Raw genomic sequence first — 25232 nt, 5'->3', positions numbered from 1 at the left:
GTTTTACATTTGTTTTATTGTTAATTTTTTCTCGCTGGCGTACGAAAATAATGTTGTTGTTGCAGAATTGCAACATTTATGGTGGTATATGGTTGTTTGCATTTGTCGGTATCAAAAATATACAACAACAACAACAGCAAAAGCAGCAACAGAAACAACAACAAAGACAGCAGCCACAGCTTCAGCAGCTAAAACAAAAACAACAAAAAGTGTTGAGTTGATGGGCCCCTGGTATATTATTGGGGCCCTCCTACTGCTATCGGCAAGAGCGGGGGACTCCACAAATAAAATCATAATACCGCAACAAATTGGCAGCAATATCGTCAACACAAATGTCGCCAACGGCATGCATCATCATATTACAAAAACCTCTATTACAACGACCGGCAACAAAGGCACCGTTGTCAGTGGCAATGGGGTCATAGTGGCAGGCGGTTCAATGCATGGTTCAATGGGACCATCATCCTCGCTAAATAGTAAGTAGACAATTTGTATATTTTTAACTACTATGTCTGTCCGAACGTCCGTCTGTCCATCCGTCCGTCCATTTATCTGTCTCTATACATATTTATTTTCGGGATGATACTTTGTATATTTTCAACCATTATTTGCGGTTGTACAGATGTGTACTGTGTATGGACGAAAGTGGCATTTATGCAAATTGTATAGACATGCCGCAAAAAAATAACAAAACAAATTTAAACCGAAAAAAATTGAATTCTGTATAAAAATTTCCATTTTTTTTTTTTTAAAAAAGGCCCAAAAGTGAAACATACATATTGCAGAAAATTGTTATTTTATTGTGCTTATTTTTTAACTTTTATTTTAATATTGTACCTCTTTTGCAAAAAAGACGAAAGAGTGGAAAAACTATCAACAGCTGTTAAAAAATTTCCAGTGATATGTGGCATATGGGTGGTTGGTCAATTATTCACTGCTACAATATGTTTATTTAAAAGAATAATACAGAAAAAAAATATGCAAAATAAAAAAGGGTTTTTTTGCTTTAACAAATTTTAAAACAATTTTTTGCACATTAATAAAAGTGTCAAAAAGATATTGGAATCGATAAACCACAAAACTCTATAAAAACTAATAAATGTGTTTTTTGTTTTTGGAAGAAAACTTAATTTAAAGAAACTTTATGATACTTAACATCTATATACTATTTTCTTTAATCCAGCCTACACAAGTTTGCTAAATCTTTTTGAGATAGCCTCAAAGTATGCTATGGTTAATTATTTATAACTTATGCACATACACTTAAACTACAAACAAACACTCATTCAAGCACTGATAGCCAAAAGCCCAAAAACAAGACAAATAAAACTAAAAATTCAAACTGACAACAAGTAAAACACATGTGTAAACAAAAGTGTTTACATTTGTGTATATATGTATGTATATTTGTATATATGTAACATTTGTGTGTGTGTGCTTAAGTATAGTTTGCAAAGGATATTGTAAAGGATATTCCTAAACACAACTAATGACAAATGTCATCTCTGTGCCACAGACACAAACAACACTTGGAGTTTATATTTCCATATTTAAATTAGCCTATACACAAACTACACAAACTTCTCTTCCTAGCACTCCCCCTCAGTGCCAGGACATGATTTCTTTTGGTAGAGTCTATATATGCTAGAAGAGTATTGTTGACTTTTTAAAGGAATGACACTAATTTGTAATGAAAACTTTAAGCTTTTGATTTGTCTACAAAAAGGCCAACAAATATGTTTGAGTTTCTCTAAGTGTGTATGTATGTTTGTCATATAATCCTTTAAAATGATTTACTAGTAAGTAGTAAAAATGATTTAGCATTTTTGTTAGAAAAAAAGAATTTAAATTTAAATTCAATAAACTCTATTGTAATGTTTATGCAGCATGCAATAAAAGTCTTGTCTTAACTTGTCTGTACATGCTTAAATACGTAGTATATATAGGATGAAATTTGCATATGAAACAGTTATTAGGAAAGTTGTCTAAGTCAGAACGTTATAAAATTTAGTTAGGCAGGTTTTAAGTTATTTTCTTTTGTTTCAACTCAATTGTTTTATGAAAAATAGAAAAGTTAAATTAAGAAACCTTTATAACAAAACTGTTTACCTGAAAATTATTTATACTATAGCCCACATCATTTAAAGTATTTTAAATCGGTAAAACTAAAAATCTTTTTAACTATGAAACTATAAGGAATTTAATGAAACATTCCTCAAATTAAATTTTGTTTGGAGAAAATATCATTCATATTTAAAAGAAATTTCACATTTTTTGTACGATATTTATATTTACAAACTAGCTGACCCGACAGACGTTGTCCTGTCCAAGTTTAAAAAATTTGTGAATTTGTTGGAAGCGGTTTCAAAAGTGTAAAAATAGGTAAAAAGAAAAACAAGTAAGAGAGCTATATTCGCCTGTGCCGAATCTTGTATACCCTTCACCAACTTATACTTCAAAATAAAAAATTTAAATATTTTTAAGTGAACAACATTTTGTTTTTCATTTTTTTTTTCATTTTTTGAAAAAAAAAATTTTTAAATTGTTTTTTTTTAAATTTTAAAATTTCAAATTTTTTTTTTAAATTTTAAAAATTTTTGTTTTCTAAATTTTTTTTGTTGAAAAAAAAATTCGGGTTAAAAAATATTTTTTCCGATTTTGTCCCTTTGTAGGTCCAACTTACGTCGTTATATATATATATATACGTCGTTGCAAAGGTCTTTGAAATATCTATCATCAGATATTCATATTGTCTTATTAATGACTTTGTAATCCAAATATAGGTCAAAAATAGGTAAAAAATCGAGGTTGTCCTGGTTTTTTCCTTATATCTCAGCCATTTGTGAACCGATTTTGCTGATTTTAAATAGCAAACTTCTCGAAAGCATGTCTGACAGAATTATTGAAGATTTGGATCCCGAAGATATCAGGGGTCTTCAGAAAATTGATTTCAACAGACAGACAGACGGACATGGCTTAATCGACTCCGCTATCAATAAGGATCCAGAATATATATACTTTATAGGGTCGGAAATAAAAAATGTAGAAATTACAAACAGAATGACAAACTTATATACATATACCCTTCTCACGAAGGTGAGAAAATTTTAAATCTTGAGTTACAAAATATTTTTTTTGATAGATATCCCAATCGCATCCCACTAAGCGACCATATAGGTCGCTTAGGAAAAGACCTAAGCTTTCTTAAAAAAAATAAAAAAAAAAATAAAAAGGGCCCATTTTGAAAAAAAGTCAAAAATATTTTAAATTTAAAAAAAAAAAGTCAAAAATATTTTATTAAATTTTTTTAATTTTTTTTTTCGAAAGATTGCATAAATAGCTATCTAAACTATTTGGGACACATTTTGCTAAGAACAATGGTAATAAGTTATATGGATAAAAAAAAATAACTGTTTGGCCAAAATGTCAAATTTTGACCTCCTATAACTCAGAGAGTTCTTGACCGATCTTGTTGAAAAATGGTGTCCGAATTACTATCCAATAGAACTAACATTGGTGCAAATTTCATCGCGATCGGAAGACATCGATTTCAAAAGTTGGTTCACTTGACGTGAAATGCCCCATATATATCCTTCTCACGAAGGTGAAGGGTATAAAAATACGTATTATTGAATGACATAGAATAAAATATACATAGAAGCGCTACTGAGAGACAAAAATCATAAGTTTGTTGTCAAAAGCCTAAGCACATATTTGTACATATTTTGAGATGTACTCAGAATATGAGTGATCACATATCGAGCTCCTTTTCTTGATTAAATGCTTATTGGCCAAGTTATTAGAGAATTTAGATATTTTGAGTTTTTATATAAAAAATCGAATTTTGGTCAAAAATATGAGTGATCACAGATCGAGGTCCTTTTCTTGATTCAATGCTTATGGGCCAAGTTATTAGCGAATTTAGATATTTTGAGTTTTTATATAAAAATTCGATTTTTTTTCAGAAATATGAGTGATCACAGATCGAGCTCCTTTCCTTGATTAAACGCTTATTGGCCAAGTTATAAGAGATTTTAGATATTTTGAGTTTTTATATAAAAAATCAATTTTTTGTCAGAAATATGAGTGATCACAGATCGAGCTCTTTTTCTTGATTAAATGCTTATTGGCCAAGTTATTAGCGATTTTAGATATTTATATAGTTTTTATATAAAAAACTGATCTTTGGCCAGAAATATAAGTGATCACAGATCGAGCTCCTTTTCTTAATTAAACGATTATTGGCCAAGTTATTAGCGATTTTAGATATTTATATAGTTTTTATATAAAAAATCGATTTTTGGTCAAGAATATGAGTGAACACAGAACGAGCTCCTTTTCTTGATTAAACGATTATTGGCCAAGTTATTAGCGATTTTAGATATTGTGAGTTTTTATATGTGACTATGTATGTAAAAAAAAATTTAGTTAAATTGGTCCATGCGTCCTGCGTGTTTAGATGTATCGAAAAAAATTGGCGTGGTGAATTTTTCTTTCAGTAAAAATTTAAACAAAAAATTTGCTAAATCGGTGTAGCCGTTTTCCGATTTTAAAAAGTGGGCGTTGTCAATTTTTCATTCCATAAAAACCTAAGTTGTTCTATGGCCAACGTTTTAAAAAAAAAAATTCTAAATCGGTCCGGCCGTTCTCTACTGATGCAATTAACAACGAACGACATTTGATTTTTATTTATATAGATGTTATAAACAACTTTATATAAATGATGATATTATTAAGTTTACTTAAAGTAAATATTGTTTACATTTGTTACAAAATAAAATTGTATGTATGTCTACGACATCAATGAAGTTAATTTTATACTACTAGACATATCGTCACCTAAAGGGCAAAATGCCGTTTTATAATAACGTTTTCTTTTCTGGAAAAATTCCAATTCCAAAAAGTTTTACATGTAAAATACTGTAAATTTTTGAATCTGAGCATAAAAAATATCATATCTTCGATATCATTTTATTTTAATATCAAATTTATCTGCTGAAGTATTTAAAAAAAATATTTTTTTAAATTATTGAAATTTTTAATACGAAGTATGTGTTAAAGTTTACATGACGATATATAAATAAGACTATGTATTTAAATGTAAGTAAATTTAAATTTTGTATGTAACTTTACATTGTTTGTCTATAGATATGTCAGTATAATTGTTGCAAGTCAATAGGCTTGAAAACATAATATTATTATTACTAACATCATTTACTATTATTTTGTAATTGCTATTACAAGCTACACATTATTGCCTTTAGTATACAAAACTCTTTTTTCAATTACTAACAATCAAAAGCACTTATAAATAACCTAACTAAAGGGCAATCAGGCTATTATTAAATTAAACAATAATATACAGCCTACCTTTAGGAGGTTTTAGGAGAAAGGACATAGAGAAACCCAAAAAACAAGAAATTATAGTGATCATTTGTCTTACTAGGAAAATGTAAATTTATTACCTTTTAAATGATTTGTTTTACTTACAGTTATAAATAAATTCTAGTTAAATTTCAAAGCACACATCTAGGGGCCTTAAGCACAACTACATTTAAACACAAATGAATGTATAAGTGAGGTGGGTGTTTGGGGGCACTACATATGTATTTGTTTGAAGAATTAACGCGTAAAAGCAATAATATTCATGTTCATTTCAAAAAGCTACACTTTTACTCATATGTATTTGTTCATACTTTTGTAGGCAATATGTTACATTAAAAAACATTTTTTTGGTTATATATTTTTTCTTCCTTTGCTTTTAGTTGTATTTTTTTACCATATTTTCAAATGGCCAGTGGCAACAACATACAAATACTCGTATGAGTTGTATGATTAGACTAGTAACATATTTGCAACAAAAAAAAAACATACAAAAAACTAACAACTTTACTAAGCTCAAATGGAATAATGTTTTCAAATGCCAAACACGTTTTTCAATTGGTTTTCTACAGGACAATTTTTATTTTTACTTCTAAGCCTAGCTCTCCCTCCCTTTCAAAACAACACATACAACTCTTATGAATAGTCTGGAATTATGGAAACTGTGTACAACATAAAACCATAAAAAAACTATTGTAGGTATATAAAACAATTGCCAGAAAAAAAATTGAAAAAAATCACACGAAAAAAACATTAGTCTTGTAGCCCATGTACTTGCACATAGCAGGGACAGTCATAATAATAACATACGAGTAAAAAGGTTTAGGGGAATTATTTTGTTTTCCTTTGGTTTTTAAACCTTTAACCCTCGCCGTATTCATACAGGGCACAAATATATATGACAAGTGTAGAGGCAGGCCATTTTCTCTAGCTGTTCGATGATAAATGATGTCTGTGTTGTAGGTCTGCTTGTATGTTGCTGTTAAGGGAAAGCAATTGAACATGACAAATATTGACAAAACTTGGTTAGGGGAATAATTGAAAAATAAAAAAAAACATTTACCATCATTAAATTAAAATTTTATTGGACAAATTGTTATTTATATAATTTAAATTAATTATTAAAAATATCAGTAATAAAAAATAAATTTAATTAAACAGAATTTTTGAATAAAATAACAGGTGCCACATTACTTCATTAAAAATATGAAAACCTGCAATAGGAGAGAAATAAAACAATTTAGGACACTTAAGATCTCATCTCCTGACAGTTTTCTATAATTTCGATTTGTAGGAAGTATGATTAACATAATTCTTTTAAGAAGAGCTGTGTGCAAAAAAGTCATCATCATTCGTTTAAACTCTCATTTATAAAAGCTTTGATTTCATTTCAGTACTAAAATGTTAATTTTGCGCTTAAATTGAATATTCTACTCAAAATTCAATTATGTACAAAATTTTAAATTTGAAAATTTTACTAAATTTTTTATTTTGTTAAATTTTGTATAAAATTAAATCGGTTTATAATATTGTTACGAAATTGCATTATCAGTTTGAATTTAGCGTTATGTAACGACTGCTTGCTACATTCATCTAGTTTATAAACATTTCCATTAGTAGAAACATCTACTTATCAAAAATGGTGATAACACCCTGTTATTAACATTATTTATAAGTATGACAACATTAACATTAGCTAACATTAAAGCTAAAAGCCCCAGGTGATATATCATTCATGAAACTACTAGAAGATGGCGCTGTGTATATAAATAGTAACATCGAGTTGCAGAGGAGTCTGTATATCGAAGGCTCTGTTAGACTTAACAGCAACTGTAACAGTGCGTTTTTAAAGTGTGTGAAGTAAAAGAGAGAACTATTTAAATTCTTGTGTTAATATACATAAATAAATAAAGAGTTCTTACAATTTTTAAACTTTTGATTGCTATTATTTGCAATTAAAACAATCTGGTTTATATAAAGGAAATAAACCATCGTTTTTAAAAGGTAAAAACGTAACAATATAATAATGGTATTTGATCAGCATTTAATCGGTTAAAATTCAATAATATATCTTTATTAAAAGATCTATGAGGTCCGATTAAATTAAATCTGGCACAAATGCGTATTTCGCTTCGAAAGAGAACGTTTTCAAATCAGAATGTACATATACAAACAAATTACTGCCATTATTTTCTCTAAAGATTAATGGCTTTATAAGTAGTAATGTTAATCACCTAAGTATCTAAGTATCAAGTCGACTTACAAGAAAAGTAATTTTAAATTTTTGTCACATAGAAAACACTGAATTTACTACCAAACAAATGATTCAATCTTAATGACCGAATTTTCCTCTTGTGGTTAAACAATTTTAGTTGCTAGAATCGAAAAAATCTATAGATATAATCGATTCATTTGGTTGACAACAAATGACAATGAATTTGTTTTGTCTGTGCAGAAAAAATTCTGTAACTTTTATGAAAAACGTATGAAACCATTCCCTACATCCTGGGAATTTCCGCGAAATTTTTTCCGATAACTCTATCAGCCATAATTCCACACCAAGAAGCGCATCTGAGAGGTTGAAATGTTTTTTTCTGTTTTATCGTTTAGGATTATTTGGAGAACAATGAAAACTGTTTTCCGAGTGTTAATCATTAAATAAAAAAGTTGTATGCATTTCAAATCAGTCAGTATGAGATTCTGCATAGCCGAATAAAACTTTTTGATGTTTTAATAAATTTCATATGTATAATTAAAACAAGTAAGAGAGCTATATTCGGCTGTGCCGAATCTTATATACCCAAATTATACTTCAAAATACAAATATTTTTTAAAAAAATATTTAATTTTTTGGAACATTTTTTTTTTTTAAATTTAAAAAAAAAAATGTTTTTTGTGTGAAAAAAAAAATGTGAAAAAAATTTGGGTTAAAAAATTTGTGGACCTATTTTGCTGATTTTAAATAGGAAACTTCTCGAAAGCATGTCTGACAGAATTATTGAAGATTTGGATCCCGAGGATATATGGGGTCTTCAGAAAATTGATTTCAACAGACAGACAGACAGACGGACATGGCTTAATCGACTCCGCTATCTATAAGGATCGAGAATATATATACTTTATAGGGTCCAAAATTATATTGTGGAAATTACAAACGGAATGACAAACTTATATATACCCTTCTCACTAATGTGAAGGGTATAAAAATTACCCAACAAAAACTATCAATCACTACTTTAGCATTTTAACACATTATATTTGAGTGTTGAGAGAACTAAAGAGAATTATATTGATTATTTGTAAAGGTTTGGTAAAGGTTTTGGTGTGTGCATTAATGCTTAATGTGTTACTGTCACAAATTTCTAAAAAGTAAAAACTTTTTTATTAAAGTATAAACCAGTCATTACCAAACTACTTCTAGGTAATGCCTACTAAATGTGGTAGTCATTGAAAGTACTTGGGTACTTAAAACCCCTAAAAATTATCGGTCTTTGATTAAAATATTAGGCTTTCATTAATAACCAAAAGATGAGATAATTCAGTATAGTATATATGTATGTATGTATGCAGGTAGTTGTTTTAACGTAATTCATATTACTTATACGTACATACATATTCGAGTAGAATGCAGTTTATAGGTAACAGATAAATGCATATGTATACACATATACTCGTATGTAATTATGTATATGCACATGTAAATATAGCTACATTGCGTAAAGTCAAATGTTAAAATCGGTTACGTGACAAGAGTAATATTAAACATGTTTGTGGATATAACGTTTTTATAGCGTAATAACTATTTGTAAATTGGCAACCATACACCGCTGTTTTAAAAGCCGTACACATCTAGACAGACATACTACATATATAAATACCGCTAATAAAATTCACTCAACATATCAAGCATTTGCGACAAGAATGTCATAAGTTAAAATTTTGACATTATTTGAAAAGAGTATCGGAATTATTTAATTTTAAATCAATAACTGAAGTCAAAATGTTCATAAAAATGTATAAATCATTTATTATGTTTTTGTACTTATGACTTTATTCTTGCAAATCAGTGATTAGTGTATGTGTTAGTGCCAGTACTTGTGTGTTTAATCGAGATTTGTCCACCATTCTGTGGAGTATAAAAGAAACGATGCTTTATGTGTTTTTTTTTTAATTTCACTACCGCAATTGTAGTAGAGTAACGATAAATACGATATATTTATAAAGATAAATGTGTTTTCGTTGGACAATATTTGCTGGACATACAACCGATTTTGTTTATGAACACAAATACACTTGGAAAAAAACAAAAAAAAAAAACCGGAACACAAATACTTTGGGGATATAGAGAAAGATATTTGAAACTGAAACTAAACATATATTACTGAAAAAATCTAAGTAAAGTAATAGTAAATAAAAAAAAATGTCATACAAAGTTTGCTGATAATTTAATTTATTTGCATTGCTACGAGAACAACTTTTCTCGTAGCATGATGTTCTAACTAAAATGAAAGTGCAGCAAATTGATATAAATATTAATTATAATTGAAGGCGAATGGTACTTTAATTTCTCCTCGAAAGAATATTTATAAATTTTGAAAAATTTATAGATTTCTTTATGTGTATGAATGACAAATAGGCCCTCTTGTATTCATGTACATATCTGTGCCTGTGTATATATGAAAATTTTACTTTTGTTGTATGTGTTCTGGTACTTTGTTGTTTTAATTGTTGGTGTTATTGCCTTTGTTGCTGTATTTTTTGTACTTATTCCTCGGTGACAACACAATGATGTAATAAAACTTAAATTTTCTACTTATTCCACCACAAATTTATGGACCAATATAGTTCAACAACAACTTGGTAAAAATAAAAAAAGTTAAGTACTTTTTAAGTGGGTATAAAACTTATATATACACTAGTTGACCGCCCCGGCTTAGCCCGGTAGCTATTTACTACTGTTAGTTCTTCAAGTTTCTCCAACCCACATTCACCTGCCTGTTCTTATTTATTTGCAAATATAATATCTAAATTTGTACTGCATACTTTAGGGGGATTTTTTTTGTTATAGTTGACTGGACTAAAAAAAAATTTCCGACTTTTACCCGGAATTTAAATTTTTTTGATATATTAGAGTGACCCTTGTTTTTATACCCTTCACCTTCGTGAGAAGGGTATATATAAGTTTGTCATTTCGTTTGTAATTTCTACATTTTTCATTTCCGACCCTATAAAGTATATATATTCTGGATCCTTATAGATAGCGGAGTCGATTAAGCCATGTCCGTCTGTCTGTCTGTTGAAATCAATTTTCTGAAGACCCCAGATATCAATAATTCTGTCAGACATGCTTTCGAGAATTTTGCTATTTAAAATCAGTAAAATCGGTCCACAAATGGCTGAGATATGAGGAAAAAACCAAGACAGCCTCGATTTTTGACCTATATCTGGATTACTAAGTCATTAATATAGACAATATGGATATCTAATGATAGATATTTCAAAGACATTTGCAACTACGTATATAAGACCATAGTAAGTTGGAACTACAATGCGTAAAAATCGGAAAAAAATTTTAACCCGAATTTTTTTTCCAAAAAAAAATTGAAAAAACAAAAAAAAAATTTTAAAATTTTTAAAAAAAAAATTTGAAATTTAAAAAAAATTTAAAATAATAATCGAAAAAAATTTTTTTCCAAAAAATTAAAAAAACAACTGGAAAAAAAATTAAATTTTAATTACCTAAATATATTTAAAATTTTGAAGTATAATTTTGTGAAGGTATATAAGATTCGGCACAGCCGAATATAGCACTCTTACTTGTTTTATATTTTTTAGTGTCTAAACTTTTTTAGGACTAAACCAAATGCTGAAAATTTGATCAAAATCGGATTACGTTTACTTACAGTTTGAATATTTTATTTGAATTTTCGTGTTTTGAATCAAAAATTTTTCAGAACTGCAGAGACGTATGTAATTTCATAGGACTTTTTTAGGACTAAACCAAATGCTGAAAATTTCATCAAAATCGGATTATGTTTACTTAAGTTTGAATATTTTATTTGAATTTTCGTGTTTTGAATCAAACATTTTTCAGTACTGCAGAGACGTATGTAATTTCATATACATATTTACATATGTTTATATGTAAAAAAAAATATTAAATATTCATTTCAATATATGACAGACGGAAGGACGAAAGGAAGGAAGGAAAGAAGTCATAAAGAGAAATTATATGATATATCAAAAGGCTGCAAAATAATTAACATTCTTCCTATGATTATATGAATGTTTGAATGTACATGAATTTAGCTATGTTTGTAAATTTTTACACACAAAAGACATTTTGTACAATCAAAACATATTTAACAGAGAAAGTCACGGACTAAACATTGTAAAATATTTACAAACAATAAATAAAAAAACGTTTAAGATGAATTACTTGTAGCCTCGGGATACTTGTCGGTGTAAAATAAGCAAGGGAAGCAACAATTTAAATAAATTTCGAAATTTAATTTATTATATTTAAAAAAAGTTCTTTAAATTATTTAAAGTAAGGGTAAGTAAATAAATGGAAAGATTATAAAGGAAATTAAGTTACTGATTTAAAAGTACCTGTTAATATTTAGAGACAAATTTTAATCAATGTCAAAGTTAATTCGTAGTGTGGCGTAAGTGCCCCAGGTGCTTCCTTTCAAAAAACATTAGTATTATACTTTTTAAACATTTATTCCAATTATCTTATTAAAATTATATATTTCCAAAGCACAATTGAAAAGTTGTTATTAAAAAATAAAGAAAAATTTAATTTTATTGCTTTTACATGTGAATTAAATACATCAAAGTTTTGAATTTAATAGATGATCGCTAATTGTCAGTTAATTATAATTATAATTTTTTAAAAGTTGTTATTCGTCTCAAAATTTTGGTTTTATAAAATGAAGTTACCCTGGGTGTACGATTGATATTATTTTATGTATATGTTTGAAATTTACCTAAAAATTATTTATGACGAATTTCAACTTAAGATTTTTATGCTAATTTAAGTGATTTTCGGAAGTGAACTTTATATGGTTGCTATGGTCAAATATGCGTCAATCCACAAAAAATTTAGTGTTGTGATTTCTTTTAGCACGAAACATATTTTATATTTGTATGGGGGCTAGGAGAAATCATGAACCGATTATTATAAGTTTCACCAGAGTTAGTCCTTTTATTATAAAAATGACGTGTGTAAAGTTTTATGGTATTATCTGCAATATATTTACACAAATAACCAAAAATATGTGAAAATTGTAAATTTTTTTTAGGTTGTCTCACATTTTGGTTCATAACTCTGGTTCTACTGAACCGATTTTGCTGATTTTCAATACCAAACTGCTTAGAACAACAATAAACATATTTTTTGCAAGTCTACCAATTTTGTTTGCGTATTTTGGACGTGAGCGTGTTTTACACAGACACACAGACGGACAGACAGACGGGCATGGCTCAATCGACTTAGAATATTTCTCAATGTTACACACGGAATGATAAACTTATACTATATACCCTCCTTCACCACTTGTGGTGGTGGAGGGTATAAAAAAGCAATAGTTTTCTTAAATGGAGTTATCCGGGGCGTATAATTTTATAACAATTTAGTAAAGTGTTAATGTGATTTTTCTTTAGGATTTATGAAAATTTCTTTCAATTATCCAAAGAAACAACTCAAATTTTAAACAACTTAATTTCTAGAAATTTTAGTTTTTAAAAATATTGCAAAATTTATAAAAGTGATAGATTCTGTTTAATTTATGCATTGAAGAATCTAAGATATGGCGCTGATTTGTTTTATTTAAAACTAGTTGATCCGCCTTTCGTCGCCCGGTAGCATTTACTAATGTTAGTTCTTCAAGTTTCTCCAACCCACATACACCTGCCTCTTTTTATTTCTTTGCAAATGAAATATCTAAATTTGTACTGCATATTTTAGGGAGCTTTTTTATTACAGACTGGACTCAAAAATAAATCCGAGTTTTACCCGGAATTTTTGAATTTTTTTTTCTTTACAAACCATCTCCTGAAAATTTCGATTCGAATAAAAAAAAATCTGTCAGATCGCTCCAGCCGTTTTCACGTGATGCCATTGCATACATGGACCATTTCATTTTTATATATATAGAAGAAGAAGATACGTTATTATCTTCAAACTATATGTTGTGTGAACTTGGATACCTTTGGCGTATGATTAATGATAATTTTGTGAAATTTAACAAACTTTCGTAATACTAGGGTGAAAACATATAGAATTTAGCTAGAATATCAGATATATTTCTGAAGTTATCTTCTACAGTAGAATTGTAGAATCTGCATTATAAGACGTTACTATCTTAAATTTGATTGATTTGCTTAAAGTTATACCTTTTTGGCGTATAATTAATATTAATTTTGAAAAATTTGCTAGCTACAACATTCATATGGTAGTATAATTTAAGGAACCATACTGTTTCATGGATTTGTTTTATCTATTTATCGATATATTTTATTTAAAATGCATTATTCTATTAAAATCATGATTTGTTTAAATTTTTTTTTGTAAAATTGAAGTAACTTGGATATTTTTCAAGTACTTGAGGTAAAAAGCATTTATTTGGTCGTATACTATAATATTCTAAGATACTGCGTTGTTTTGTTTTATTTAACAGACGTTATTCTACTAAAAGTATGATTTATTTAAATTTATTCCTCTGTGGCGTATGATTAATATTAATTTTGCTCAATTTAACAAATTGCCTTACAACTTGGGCATTTTATAAGCAATTAAGTTGAAAACAGGCGCAATTGAACCAGAAGATTTTAATATTTAAGATCATAGACATTATTTCTAAACTAAATTAATTAAAACTGCAGCAGATAACTTTCAAAATGGGGGAGTAATGTTGCAATTATTTTAATTAATTATTTTAAGTATTGCAATTGCCTTAATATTTGTTCAGTTTTTAAGCAATTAAGGTAAAAACAGTTACATGTATGTAGAATTGTAGAAAATGCATCAATTTCTTTTAATTAAAAGTCGTTACTTTCTTAAAAAATTGATTTACTTATACCTCTTTGACGTATGATTAATATTAATTTTGAAAAATTTGCTAGCTGCAACATTTATATGGCAGCTGCATCGATATTTCTATTTATTGCCTTAAAAGTATTACTTGCTTAAACTTGGATAACTTTGGCGTATGATTTATATTACTTTTGTTAAATTTAACAAATTGCCTTACAACTTGGCTGTTTTGCAAACATTTAAGGTAAAAACTGCTTTTGAAACAGAAGACTTTACCGTTTAAAATTTTCAACAAGTACTTCTAAATTAGAAGTGATGCTGAGGAAGTCATGCTCCAATTCTATCAAAAGTATTGAAATATTGGTAAACTATGGGAAGACGTAAATTTCCATTCAGATTTCACTGTTACTAATTTTTGTATCATTCGTTTGGCTTTTTATAGACGTATAAGTGAAGGATCCGAGATATTGCATGAATTTGATTTATTTAAACGACTTTATTATCTTGAAAATAGGATTTGTTTAAATTTCAGACCTTCGGCGTATGATTAATATTATTTTATGGTAAATTTAACAAATTGGCGTAACAAACTATCATTTTTTAAGCAATATTAACTTCTACTAAAAAAATTGAAACTTCAAAAGGTAGGTCAAGTCTAGTCATGGTCGAATTCATTTAAAATTATTGAAATATTAGCAAATTGCTGAAAGAAGGTATAAATTTGTGTTATTTAAACGACCTAATTTTCTGAAATTTGATTCGTAATGAATTTAGACCCCTTGGCGCATAAAACATATTCACTATGACTCTATGGCTTTGACTATAACAATGACCCCTTGGCACATAAAACATATTCACTATGACTTTATCTATGGCTTTGACTATAACAATGACATTGTTTATGCCTGTGACTATATTTATGACTATGACTTTCCGTAAGACTGTGACTATGAATTTGATCATGACTATGACTTGACTATGACTTGACTATGACTTGACTATGACTTGACTATGACTTGACTATGACTTGACTATGACTTGACTATGACTTGACTATGACTTGACTATGACTTGACTATGACTTGACTATGACTTGACTATGACTTGACTATGACTTGACTATGACTTGACTATGACTTGACTATGACTTGACTATGACTTGACTATGACTTGACTATGACTTGACTATGACTTGACTATGACTTGACTATGACTTGACTATGACTTGACTATGACTTGACTATGACTTGACTATGACTTGACTATGACTTGACTATGACTTGACTATGACTTGACTATGACTTGACTATGACTTGACTATGACTTGACTATGACTTGACTATGACTTGACTATGACTTGACTATGACTTGACTATGACTTGACTATGACTTGACTATGACTTGACTATGACTTGACTATGACTTGACTATGACTTGACTATGACTTGACTATGACTTGACTATGACTTGACTATGACTTGACTATGACTTGACTATGACTTGACTATGACTTGACTATGACTTGACTATGACTTGACTATGACTTGACTATGACTTGACTATGACTTGACTATGACTTGACTATGACTTGACTATGACTTGACTATGACTTGACTATGACTTGACTATGACTTGACTATGACTTGACTATGACTTGACTATGACTTGACTATGACTTGACTATGACTTGACTATGACTTGACTATGACTTGACTATGACTTGACTATGACTTGACTATGACTTGACTATGACTTGACTATGACTTGACTATGACTTGACTATGACTTGACTATGACTTGACTATGACTTGACTATGACTTGACTATGACTTGACTATGACTTGACTATGACTTGACTATGACTTGACTATGACTTGACTATGACTTGACTATGACTTGACTATGACTTGACTATGACTTGACTATGATAATTTTGGCGTATGATTAATATTATTTTTTTTTTTAATTTAACATATTTTTTTTACTATTTGGACAATTTTTAAGCAATTAAGTTCGAAAGCTGTTTAAATCTAAGATAATGCCTGGATTTATAAGACGTTGTTAGCATAAAAGTGTAATTTATTTAAATTTCCAATGCCTCTGGAATTTCCAATTTCGGAAAAAGTGCAAAAAAAAATAAAAATATTTTCCTTTATAAGCCTTGACATTTGTTATAACATAAACTAAAGTCAACATCCAATAATTTAAGTTTAGTTATTCCTTTGGCTGAATAACTAAATACTATACTGCAAAAATACCTTTAATGATTTAAGAAATTCGAAAGTCTAACACACCTTAATTTACCCAAAAATTTCTTAAATAAAACACTTTGAAATAGCGTTTTGTTTCTTACATCAAATCTAGATAAAAGCTGTATTGCTCTTATTTGACCTCAATAGTCGATTAATTTCAAACAGCATAATCGCCATTGTTCAAAAGCTTTCACAACATTATACATACACTGGTACACGGTACAAGTACGCCTGTTTATACAGTGTCTTCAATTTACGAGTTGAATTTCAATCATTCATGTTTAACACATGTAACTTAGACAGACTTGTTGATGTTGTTTGTATGGCGGAAATTCATTGAATGCCACACCATCATCATCACCGCCACCTACATGAACTCGCTTCTTTATAGCAGTGTACGAGTAATAATGATGATTAGAAACGAGAGTGAATAACTACTTGTACATATTTGGAAAAGCACACATACCTATAAATTGGAAAATAACCCGGTAGTTTGTGGGATTGGGACTTACTGATTAGTAAAAGGTATTACTTGCTTAAGTCACTAGTGTGGCACAAGTCTCTTTCTTAGGAGTTGGGAAATGGCAGCTGTTACGTCTGCACTAAGAAATAATTTTAGTCTAAACTTGACAACAAGGAAAGTGCAAAGTCCTTTTAGTCGATCTATTGTTTAAATTACTGGCAAAAAGGTTACATAACTCCAAAAGTACTAGCGGGTAATGTGTGAGTATGTCTGTGATATGTGTTTTAGTAGATATGTTTCTATTAAAACATTTAACAACTTCGTTTACATATCATTAGGTTTACCAAGTACGTACATACAAACACACACACAAACAATCAAAAGCAAATGCGTTTGTAATACATGAATACATTTGCAAGTGTTTGTATTGGTATGTTTGTATGTATGTATTTACAAGTGTTTTGCGTGTTTTGTGGGCGAAGTGTAAAAAAGGGAAACGGAAGTACACACATTCAGACTCATGTAAAAGTATTTGTTTATTCATGTAATACTTATATGTAATATATATATTTAATACTAAATACATATACATTTATACCAGCATGTTTTTATGCCATATATGAGGGTAAGCTAAAAAGTAATTTGAAGGACGTGTTCAATACAGGTAATCCTAATGCTTTAATGTCAGAAAAAGTGCAACATTACAAAATTGTACTCTGGCAAAATTCTTCCTAAATTTAATATTCTATAAATATTCCTTGTTTATCAATATTTTTACAAACTTTTAATCAATATTATGGCCACTGTAATTATTTATATGATTGCGATAACCATAATATGTTAATGTAACTATTCACATTTTTGCAGCAATCATATACATGATTGTAATAAATAACACATATAACGGACACCAGTGCATGATAAAAGAAAAATCATGCACTTTTTTTATGTGCCCCCAAAGATTTGGAGCCTCGGTGTAATTTTAGCAAAAAAAATGATAATTTTCTCAGGCTCATATCTTGCAAACTGTTCGGAATTTTGATTTACTCTCTGAGGCAAAGTTGCAACCCTTGTCATAAAGAACAAAAATTGTGAATATATGAAATCAAAAAAACTTCATCTTCAAGATCAAAATCACAAAAAACTTTAAAAAATTAGATTTTTTACCTTTTTTCCCCTGTTCAGGTCCATAGGTAGCAAACCGTTCAAAATTCAAATTCTTTTATATCTTTTGGTATACCTCCACCTTATGTGTAATCAGCCGGCTCTTCCAATCGACAATTTCTTCACCATTTAGGTTCCACTACAGCAGTTTGGGTAGATAAGTCACTAACAGAAGTATTAGTAAAATTTTATAGAGATATGTCATCATCCGAATCAAAATCTCCATTATATTTGGACTGGAGCCCCGAAAGTATGTTACCGAGCTCCATTATTAGATCGACTTGCTCCTAATAATTCTCTGCCTTCAAATCCGAAGATATACATACCTTCGAACAACATATCTTCAATTTAATGTTTAGATATGTCATCATCCGAATCAAAATCTCCATTATATTTGGACTGGAGCCCTGAAAGTATGTTACCGAGCTCCATTATTAAATCGACTTGCTCCTAATAATTCTCTGCCTTCAAATCCGAAGATATACATACCTTTGAACAACATATCTTCAATTTAATGTTTAGAGAAACACATTGTATAAACCCTATTTCAGTCACAGTGGTTAGTAATCTAACCACCTTATTACTTACGTTATTTATCAAAGAATATAGTATAAAATATTACTTTGTTAGCACAAGTAAACCAAACAAACACTAAGTAACACTGAATTTGATGAACAATAAATACTGTGATATCTTTTTATTGAATGCGGGCAAACTCCTTAGGAAAACACAGTTCAAATTAATCTAACCAGAGCAACCTGACGGCAAAAGTTTACAAAAAAAAATTTAAACGATGAAATTTAATTGTTGAGCAAAATGTCAATAGAGTCACTAGAAATGTTTGAAATACTCTATAAAAGGTGGTTAGAAAAGTAACCACTAAACCGGAAAAAGTTAAAGTTCCATATTTTCCTATTTTTTTCTTAATCGAAATTTTTCGTTTCGTCCCTATATCCCTTAAAATATATGTTCTCCTATTTCAAAAACACCTTTAGGCCTTTCCTCGTATATTTACATATATATCCACATTACATATATTGATATGTTTTGTATGCTACAAATTGCTATTGTTGTTGGTGGGCAAACATTTTATGTTTATTGCCAGTTAATTTATTAGTTCAATAATTGAAATTTGATTGAAATTAATTACAAAACTATATATTATCTTAACTGCTATTAAAGCAATAATAACAAAAGCTCAACATACATATATATTGACCATAATACTGTTGTTATTATCTTTAAATTGAATATACTGATATCGAAATACATAATTACAAACGGTTTAATTTGTAAAATGCCCTCTTTTTTAAAAATAATTGCATTTACATTTATTTAAATGTTTTACAAGCGATTGATTAAATGCAGCTTAAATTTCAAATGTTTGTATGTATATTTTGTGTTTATTTGCAGCGGTCGTCGAAGAACCCGAATTTACTGAATACATTGAAAATGTTACGGTACCTGCTGGACGTAATATTAAATTGGCCTGTTCTGTTAAAAATCTAGGATCATATAAGGTAAGAATTTTAATTAAATAATGACTTTTCTTTAAATGAAAACAAATTATGTGGATTTTGTAGAATATTATAAAGATCGTACAAAATCTTATCGTTACATGACCTGAACAGATTAAAATATGCAACCAAAAATCAATTAAAAAGTAAAATATTTCAAAAAGTACTTTTTTGGAAAATTACTTTATTTAAAATGAAAATACTGTTTTCAAAAGGTGCCTTCTTTGAAAGTACTTTATTTGAAATTCAATATTTAAATATTTAATAATTAAAAGTACTTTATTTTAAATAAAAACAATATTTAAAATAAAAAGAAACCTTTTAAATAAAAAGTACACATTTTAGTAAAAAGTTAATTTTTAAATAAAAAGTACTTTTTAGTAAAAAGCAAATTTTTAAATAAAAGAACCTTTTTAAATAAAAAGTACCTTTTTAAATAAAAAGTACCTTTTTAAATAAAAAGTACCTTTTTAAATAAAAAGTACCTTTTTAAATAAAAAGTACCTTTTTAAATAAAAAGTACCTTTTTAAATAAAATGTACCTTTTTAATAAAAAGTACATTTTTAAATAAAAAGTTCCTTTTTAATAAAATGTACCTTTTTAAATAAAAAGTAACCTTTTAAATAAAAAGTACCTTTTAAAATAAAAAGTACCCTTTTAAATAAAAAGTACCTTTTACAAAAAAACCAACCTTTTACAAAAAAACAACCTTTTAAATAAAAAGTACCTTTTAAATAAAAAGTACCTTTTAAATAAAAAGTACCTTTTAAATAAAAAGTACCTTCTAAAATAAAAAGTACCTTTTTAAATAAAAAGTACCTTTTTAAATAAAAAGTACCTTTTTAAATAAAAAGTACCTTTTTAAATAAAAAGTACCTTTTTAAATAAAAAGTACCTTTTAAAATAAAAAGTAACTTTTAAAATAAAAAGTAACTTTTAAAATAAATCAAAAGTACCTTTTTAAATAAAAAGTACCTTTTTAAATAAAAAGTACCTTTTTAAATAAAAAGTACCTTTTTAAATAAAAAGTACCTTTTTAAATAAAAAGTACCTTTAGAAAAAAACTACTTTTTGAAAAAAACTACCATTTAAAATAAAAAGTATTTTTTTAAATAAAAAGTACCTTTTTAAATAAAAAGTACCCTTTTAAATAAAAAGTACCTTTTACAAAAAAACCAACCTTTTACAAAAAAACAACCTTTTAAATAAAAAGTACCTTTTAAATAAAAAGTACCTTTTAAATAAAAAGTACCTTTTAAATAAAAAGTACCTTTTTAAATAAAATGTACCTTTTTAATAAAAAGTACATTTTTAAATAAAAAGTTCCTTTTTAATAAAATGTACCTTTTTAAATAAAAAGTAACCTTTTAAATAAAAAGTACCTTTTAAATAAAAAGTACCTTTTAAATAAAAAGTACCTTCTAAAATAAAAAGTACCTTTTTAAATAAAAAGTACCTTTTTAAATAAAAAGTACCTTTTTAAATAAAAAGTACCTTTTTAAATAAAAAGTACCTTTTTAAATAAAAAGTACCTTTTAAAATAAAAAGTAACTTTTAAAATAAAAAGTAACTTTTAAAATAAATCAAAAGTACCTTTTTAAATAAAAAGTACCTTTTTAAATAAAAAGTACCTTTTTAAATAAAAAGTACCTTTTTAAATAAAAAGTACCTTTTTAAATAAAAAGTACCTTTAGAAAAAAACTACTTTTTGAAAAAAACTACCATTTAAAATAAAAAGTATTTTTTTAAATAAAAAGTACCTTTTTAAATAAAAAGTACCCTTTTAAATAAAAAGTACCTTTTACAAAAAAACCAACCTTTTACAAAAAAACAACCTTTTAAATAAAAAGTACCTTTTAAATAAAAAGTACCTTTTAAATAAAAAGTACCTTTTAAATAAAAAGTACCTTTTAAATAAAAAGTACCTTCTAAAATAAAAAGTACCTTTTTAAATAAAAAGTACCTTTTTAAATAAAAAGGACCTTTTTAAATAAAAAGTACCTTTTAAAATAAAAAGTAACTTTTAAAATAAAAAGTATCTTTTTAAATCAAATGTACCATTTAAAATAAAAATTACCTTTTTAAATAAAAAGTACCTTTTTAAATAAAAAGTACCTTTTTAAATAAAAAGTACCTTTTTAAATAAAAAGTACCTTTTAAAATAAAAAGTACCTTTTTAAATAAAAAGTACCTTTAGAAAAAAACTACTTTTTGAAAAAAACTACCATTTAAAATAAAAAGTATTTTTTTAAATAAAAAGTACCTTTTTAAATAAAAAGTACCTTTTTGTATAAAAGGTATTTTTCTAAATAAAAAGTATTTTTTTAAAATAAAAAGTAACAATTAAATACGAATTAACTTTTACAATAAAAACCACCCTTTACAATAAAAAAAAGTACCTTTTTATATGAAAACTAACTTTTTACACAAAAACCAAACTTTTTATACAAAAGGTAACTTTTTAAATACAAAGTACCTTTTTAAATAAAAACTATCATTTCAAATAAAAAGTACATTTTTAAATAAATAATAACTTTTTACATAAAAAGTACCTTCTTAAATAAAAAGTATATTAATACAGGTAACTTTTTAAATAAAATTACCATTCTAAATAAAAAGTACCTTTTTAAATAAAGTTCTGAGACGTACTTTTTTAAACCTTTCAAAATTTAGTAAAGTTAAAAAATAAAAACAATTGTTACCCAAATCCCCTTACTCCCTACCATTTAATCACCTACGTTATGGTCACTAAAATACCAAAAACCACAATAATGTTCAATTCATTTACCCTCAAATCAACAGTTTGCCAAACCACAAAATCAACACATTTACACAGAAATTCAAGCATACACACATACATACATGCATAGAGAGATAGAGTCATACAAATTAATGGCAATTAACACATCGCTTAATTTGTAGTTAAAATACCAAAATTTGATTTGAAATTAGTATTCCAAAGGAAATCGATTAAATACCAAAGGATGCATAAATACCAAAAGGATTCAAACTAGTTAAGAGAAAATTACTAATGCCGAATTAACACAGTTTAAGTAATTTAAAATTTTGTTTAAACTTAAAATACTTTTTCATGTCTTTTGAGTAATGTCACTCAATTTCATAATTATAATGATAATTGATTAATTTCAAATTGTTTGAGCTGTAATAAAAAAAAATGTATTTTTACTTACCACTTTTCAACGTTTGTTTAAATGACTGGTACATTTGAATCAATGTCCGTAAATTTGATGCCGTCATTTACACTTATGACTTTAAATGTTGATTAAAACTTATTTACATTACATTAATTATTGAAATTAAATACCATGCAAACGGAATGAAAGGCATAAAAAAGGAAATTATGTAAAAAAAAAAATTAATATTATGAGTTAAAAAAGTACTTACAGTGTGTGATAAATAAAGTAATATAAATTGTAAATTAAGGCGTAAAATCAATTTTATTTATAAAGGTAGTTTTTACTTAAAAAAGGTACTTTTTATTTAAAAAAGGTACTTTTTATTTAAAAAAGGTACTTTTTATTTAAAAAAGGTACTTTTTATTTAAAAAAGGTACTTTTTATTTAAAAAAGGTACTTTTTATTTAAAAAAGGTACTTTTTATTTAAAAAAGGTACTTTTTATTTAAAAAAGGTACTTTTTATTTTAAAAGGTACTTTTTATTTTAAAAGGTACTTTTTATTTTAAAAGGTACTTTTTATTTTAAAAGGTACTTTTTATTTTAAAAGGTACTTTTTATTTTAAAAGGTACTTTTTATTTTAAAAGGTACTTTTTATTTTAAAAGGTACTTTTTATTTAAAAAGGTACTTTTTATTTAAATAGGTACTTTTTATTTAAAAAGGTACTTTTTATTTAAAAAGGTACTTTCTATTTAAAAAGGTACTTTTATTTAAAAAGGTACTTTTATTTAAAAAGGTACTTTTATTTAAAAAGGTACTTTTATTTAAAAAGGTACTTTTATTTAAAAAGGTACTTTTATTTAAAAAGGTACTTTTATTTAAAAAGGTACTTTTATTTAAAAAGGTACTTTTATTTAAAAAGGTACTTTTATTTAAAAAGGTACTTTTATTTAAAAAGGTACTTTTATTTAAAAAGGTACTTTTATTTAAAAAGGTACTTTTATTTAAAAAGGTACTTTTATTTAAAAAGGTACTTTTATTTAAAAAGGTACTTTTATTTAAAAAGGTACTTTTATTTAAAAAGGTACTTTTATTTAAAAAGGTACTTTTATTTAAAAAGGTACTTTTATTTAAAAAGGTACTTTTATTTAAAAAGGTACTTTTATTTAAAAAGGTACTTTTATTTAAAAAGGTACTTTTATTTAAAAAGGTACTTTTATTTAAAAAGGTACTTTTATTTAAAAAGGTATTTTTATTTAAAAAGGTACTTTTATTTAAAAAGGTACTTTTATTTAAAAAGGTACTTTTATTTAAAAAGGTACTTTTATTTAAAAAGGTACTTTTATTTAAAAAGGTACTTTTATTTAAAAAGGTACTTTTATTTAAAAAGGTACTTTTATTTAAAAAGGTACTTTTATTTAAAAAGGTACTTTTATTTAAAAAGGTACTTTTATTTAAAAAGGTACTTTTATTTAAAAAGGTACTTTTATTTAAAAAGGTACTTTTATTTAAAAAGGTACTTTTATTTAAAAAGGTACTTTTATTTAAAAAGGTACTTTTATTTAAAAAGGTACTTTTATTTAAAAAGGTACTTTTATTTAAAAAGGTACTTTTATTTAAAAAGGTACTTTTATTTAAAAAGGTACTTTTATTTAAAAAGGTACTTTTATTTAAAAAGGTACTTTTATTTAAAAAGGTACTTTTATTTAAAAAGGTACTTTTATTTAAAAAGGTACTTTTATTTAAAAAGGTACTTTTATTTAAAAAGGTATTTTTATTTAAAAAGGTATTTTTATTTAAAAAGGTACTTTTATTTAAAAAGGTACTTTTATTTAAAAAGGTACTTTTATTTAAAAAGGTACTTTTATTTAAAAAGGTACTTTTATTTAAAAAGGTACTTTTATTTAAAAAGGTACTTTTATTTAAAAAGGTACTTTTATTTAAAAAGGTACTTTTATTTAAAAAGGTACTTTTATTTAAAAAGGTACTTTTATTTAAAAAGGTACTTTTATTTAAAAAGGTACTTTTATTTAAAAAGGTACTTTTATTTAAAAAGGTACTTTTATTTAAAAAGGTACTTTTATTTAAAAAGGTACTTTTATTTAAAAAGGTACTTTTATTTAAAAAGGTACTTTTATTTAAAAAGGTACTTTTATTTAAAAAGGTACTTTTATTTAAAAAGGTACTTTTATTTAAAAAGGTACTTTTATTTAAAAAGGTACTTTTATTTAAAAAGGTACTTTTATTTAAAAAGGTACTTTTATTTAAAAAGGTAC

The 25232-nt window shown here is 26.5% G+C and overlaps 1 protein-coding gene across 1 annotated transcript in view; it reads left to right on the top strand.

The window, feature by feature from the left end:
* The first annotated feature begins 220 nt into the window (after nt 1-220).
* The window catches only part of DIP-zeta (Dpr-interacting protein zeta), a 136752-nt gene continuing 111740 nt past the window's right edge, over nt 221-25232 (top strand). The window contains exons 1-2 of the mRNA XM_065500431.1: nt 221-476; nt 19715-19821. Of these exons, the coding sequence (XP_065356503.1) occupies nt 221-476; nt 19715-19821 (363 nt within the window). The remainder of the gene's footprint in view (nt 477-19714; nt 19822-25232) is intronic.

This window comes from Calliphora vicina, chromosome 2 (genome assembly GCF_958450345.1).
Source record: "Calliphora vicina chromosome 2, idCalVici1.1, whole genome shotgun sequence".
NCBI lineage: Eukaryota > Metazoa > Arthropoda > Insecta > Diptera > Calliphoridae > Calliphora > Calliphora vicina.
Note: the sequence above shows the minus strand (reverse complement) of the source record. Positions and strands in the feature narration are given on the sequence as shown.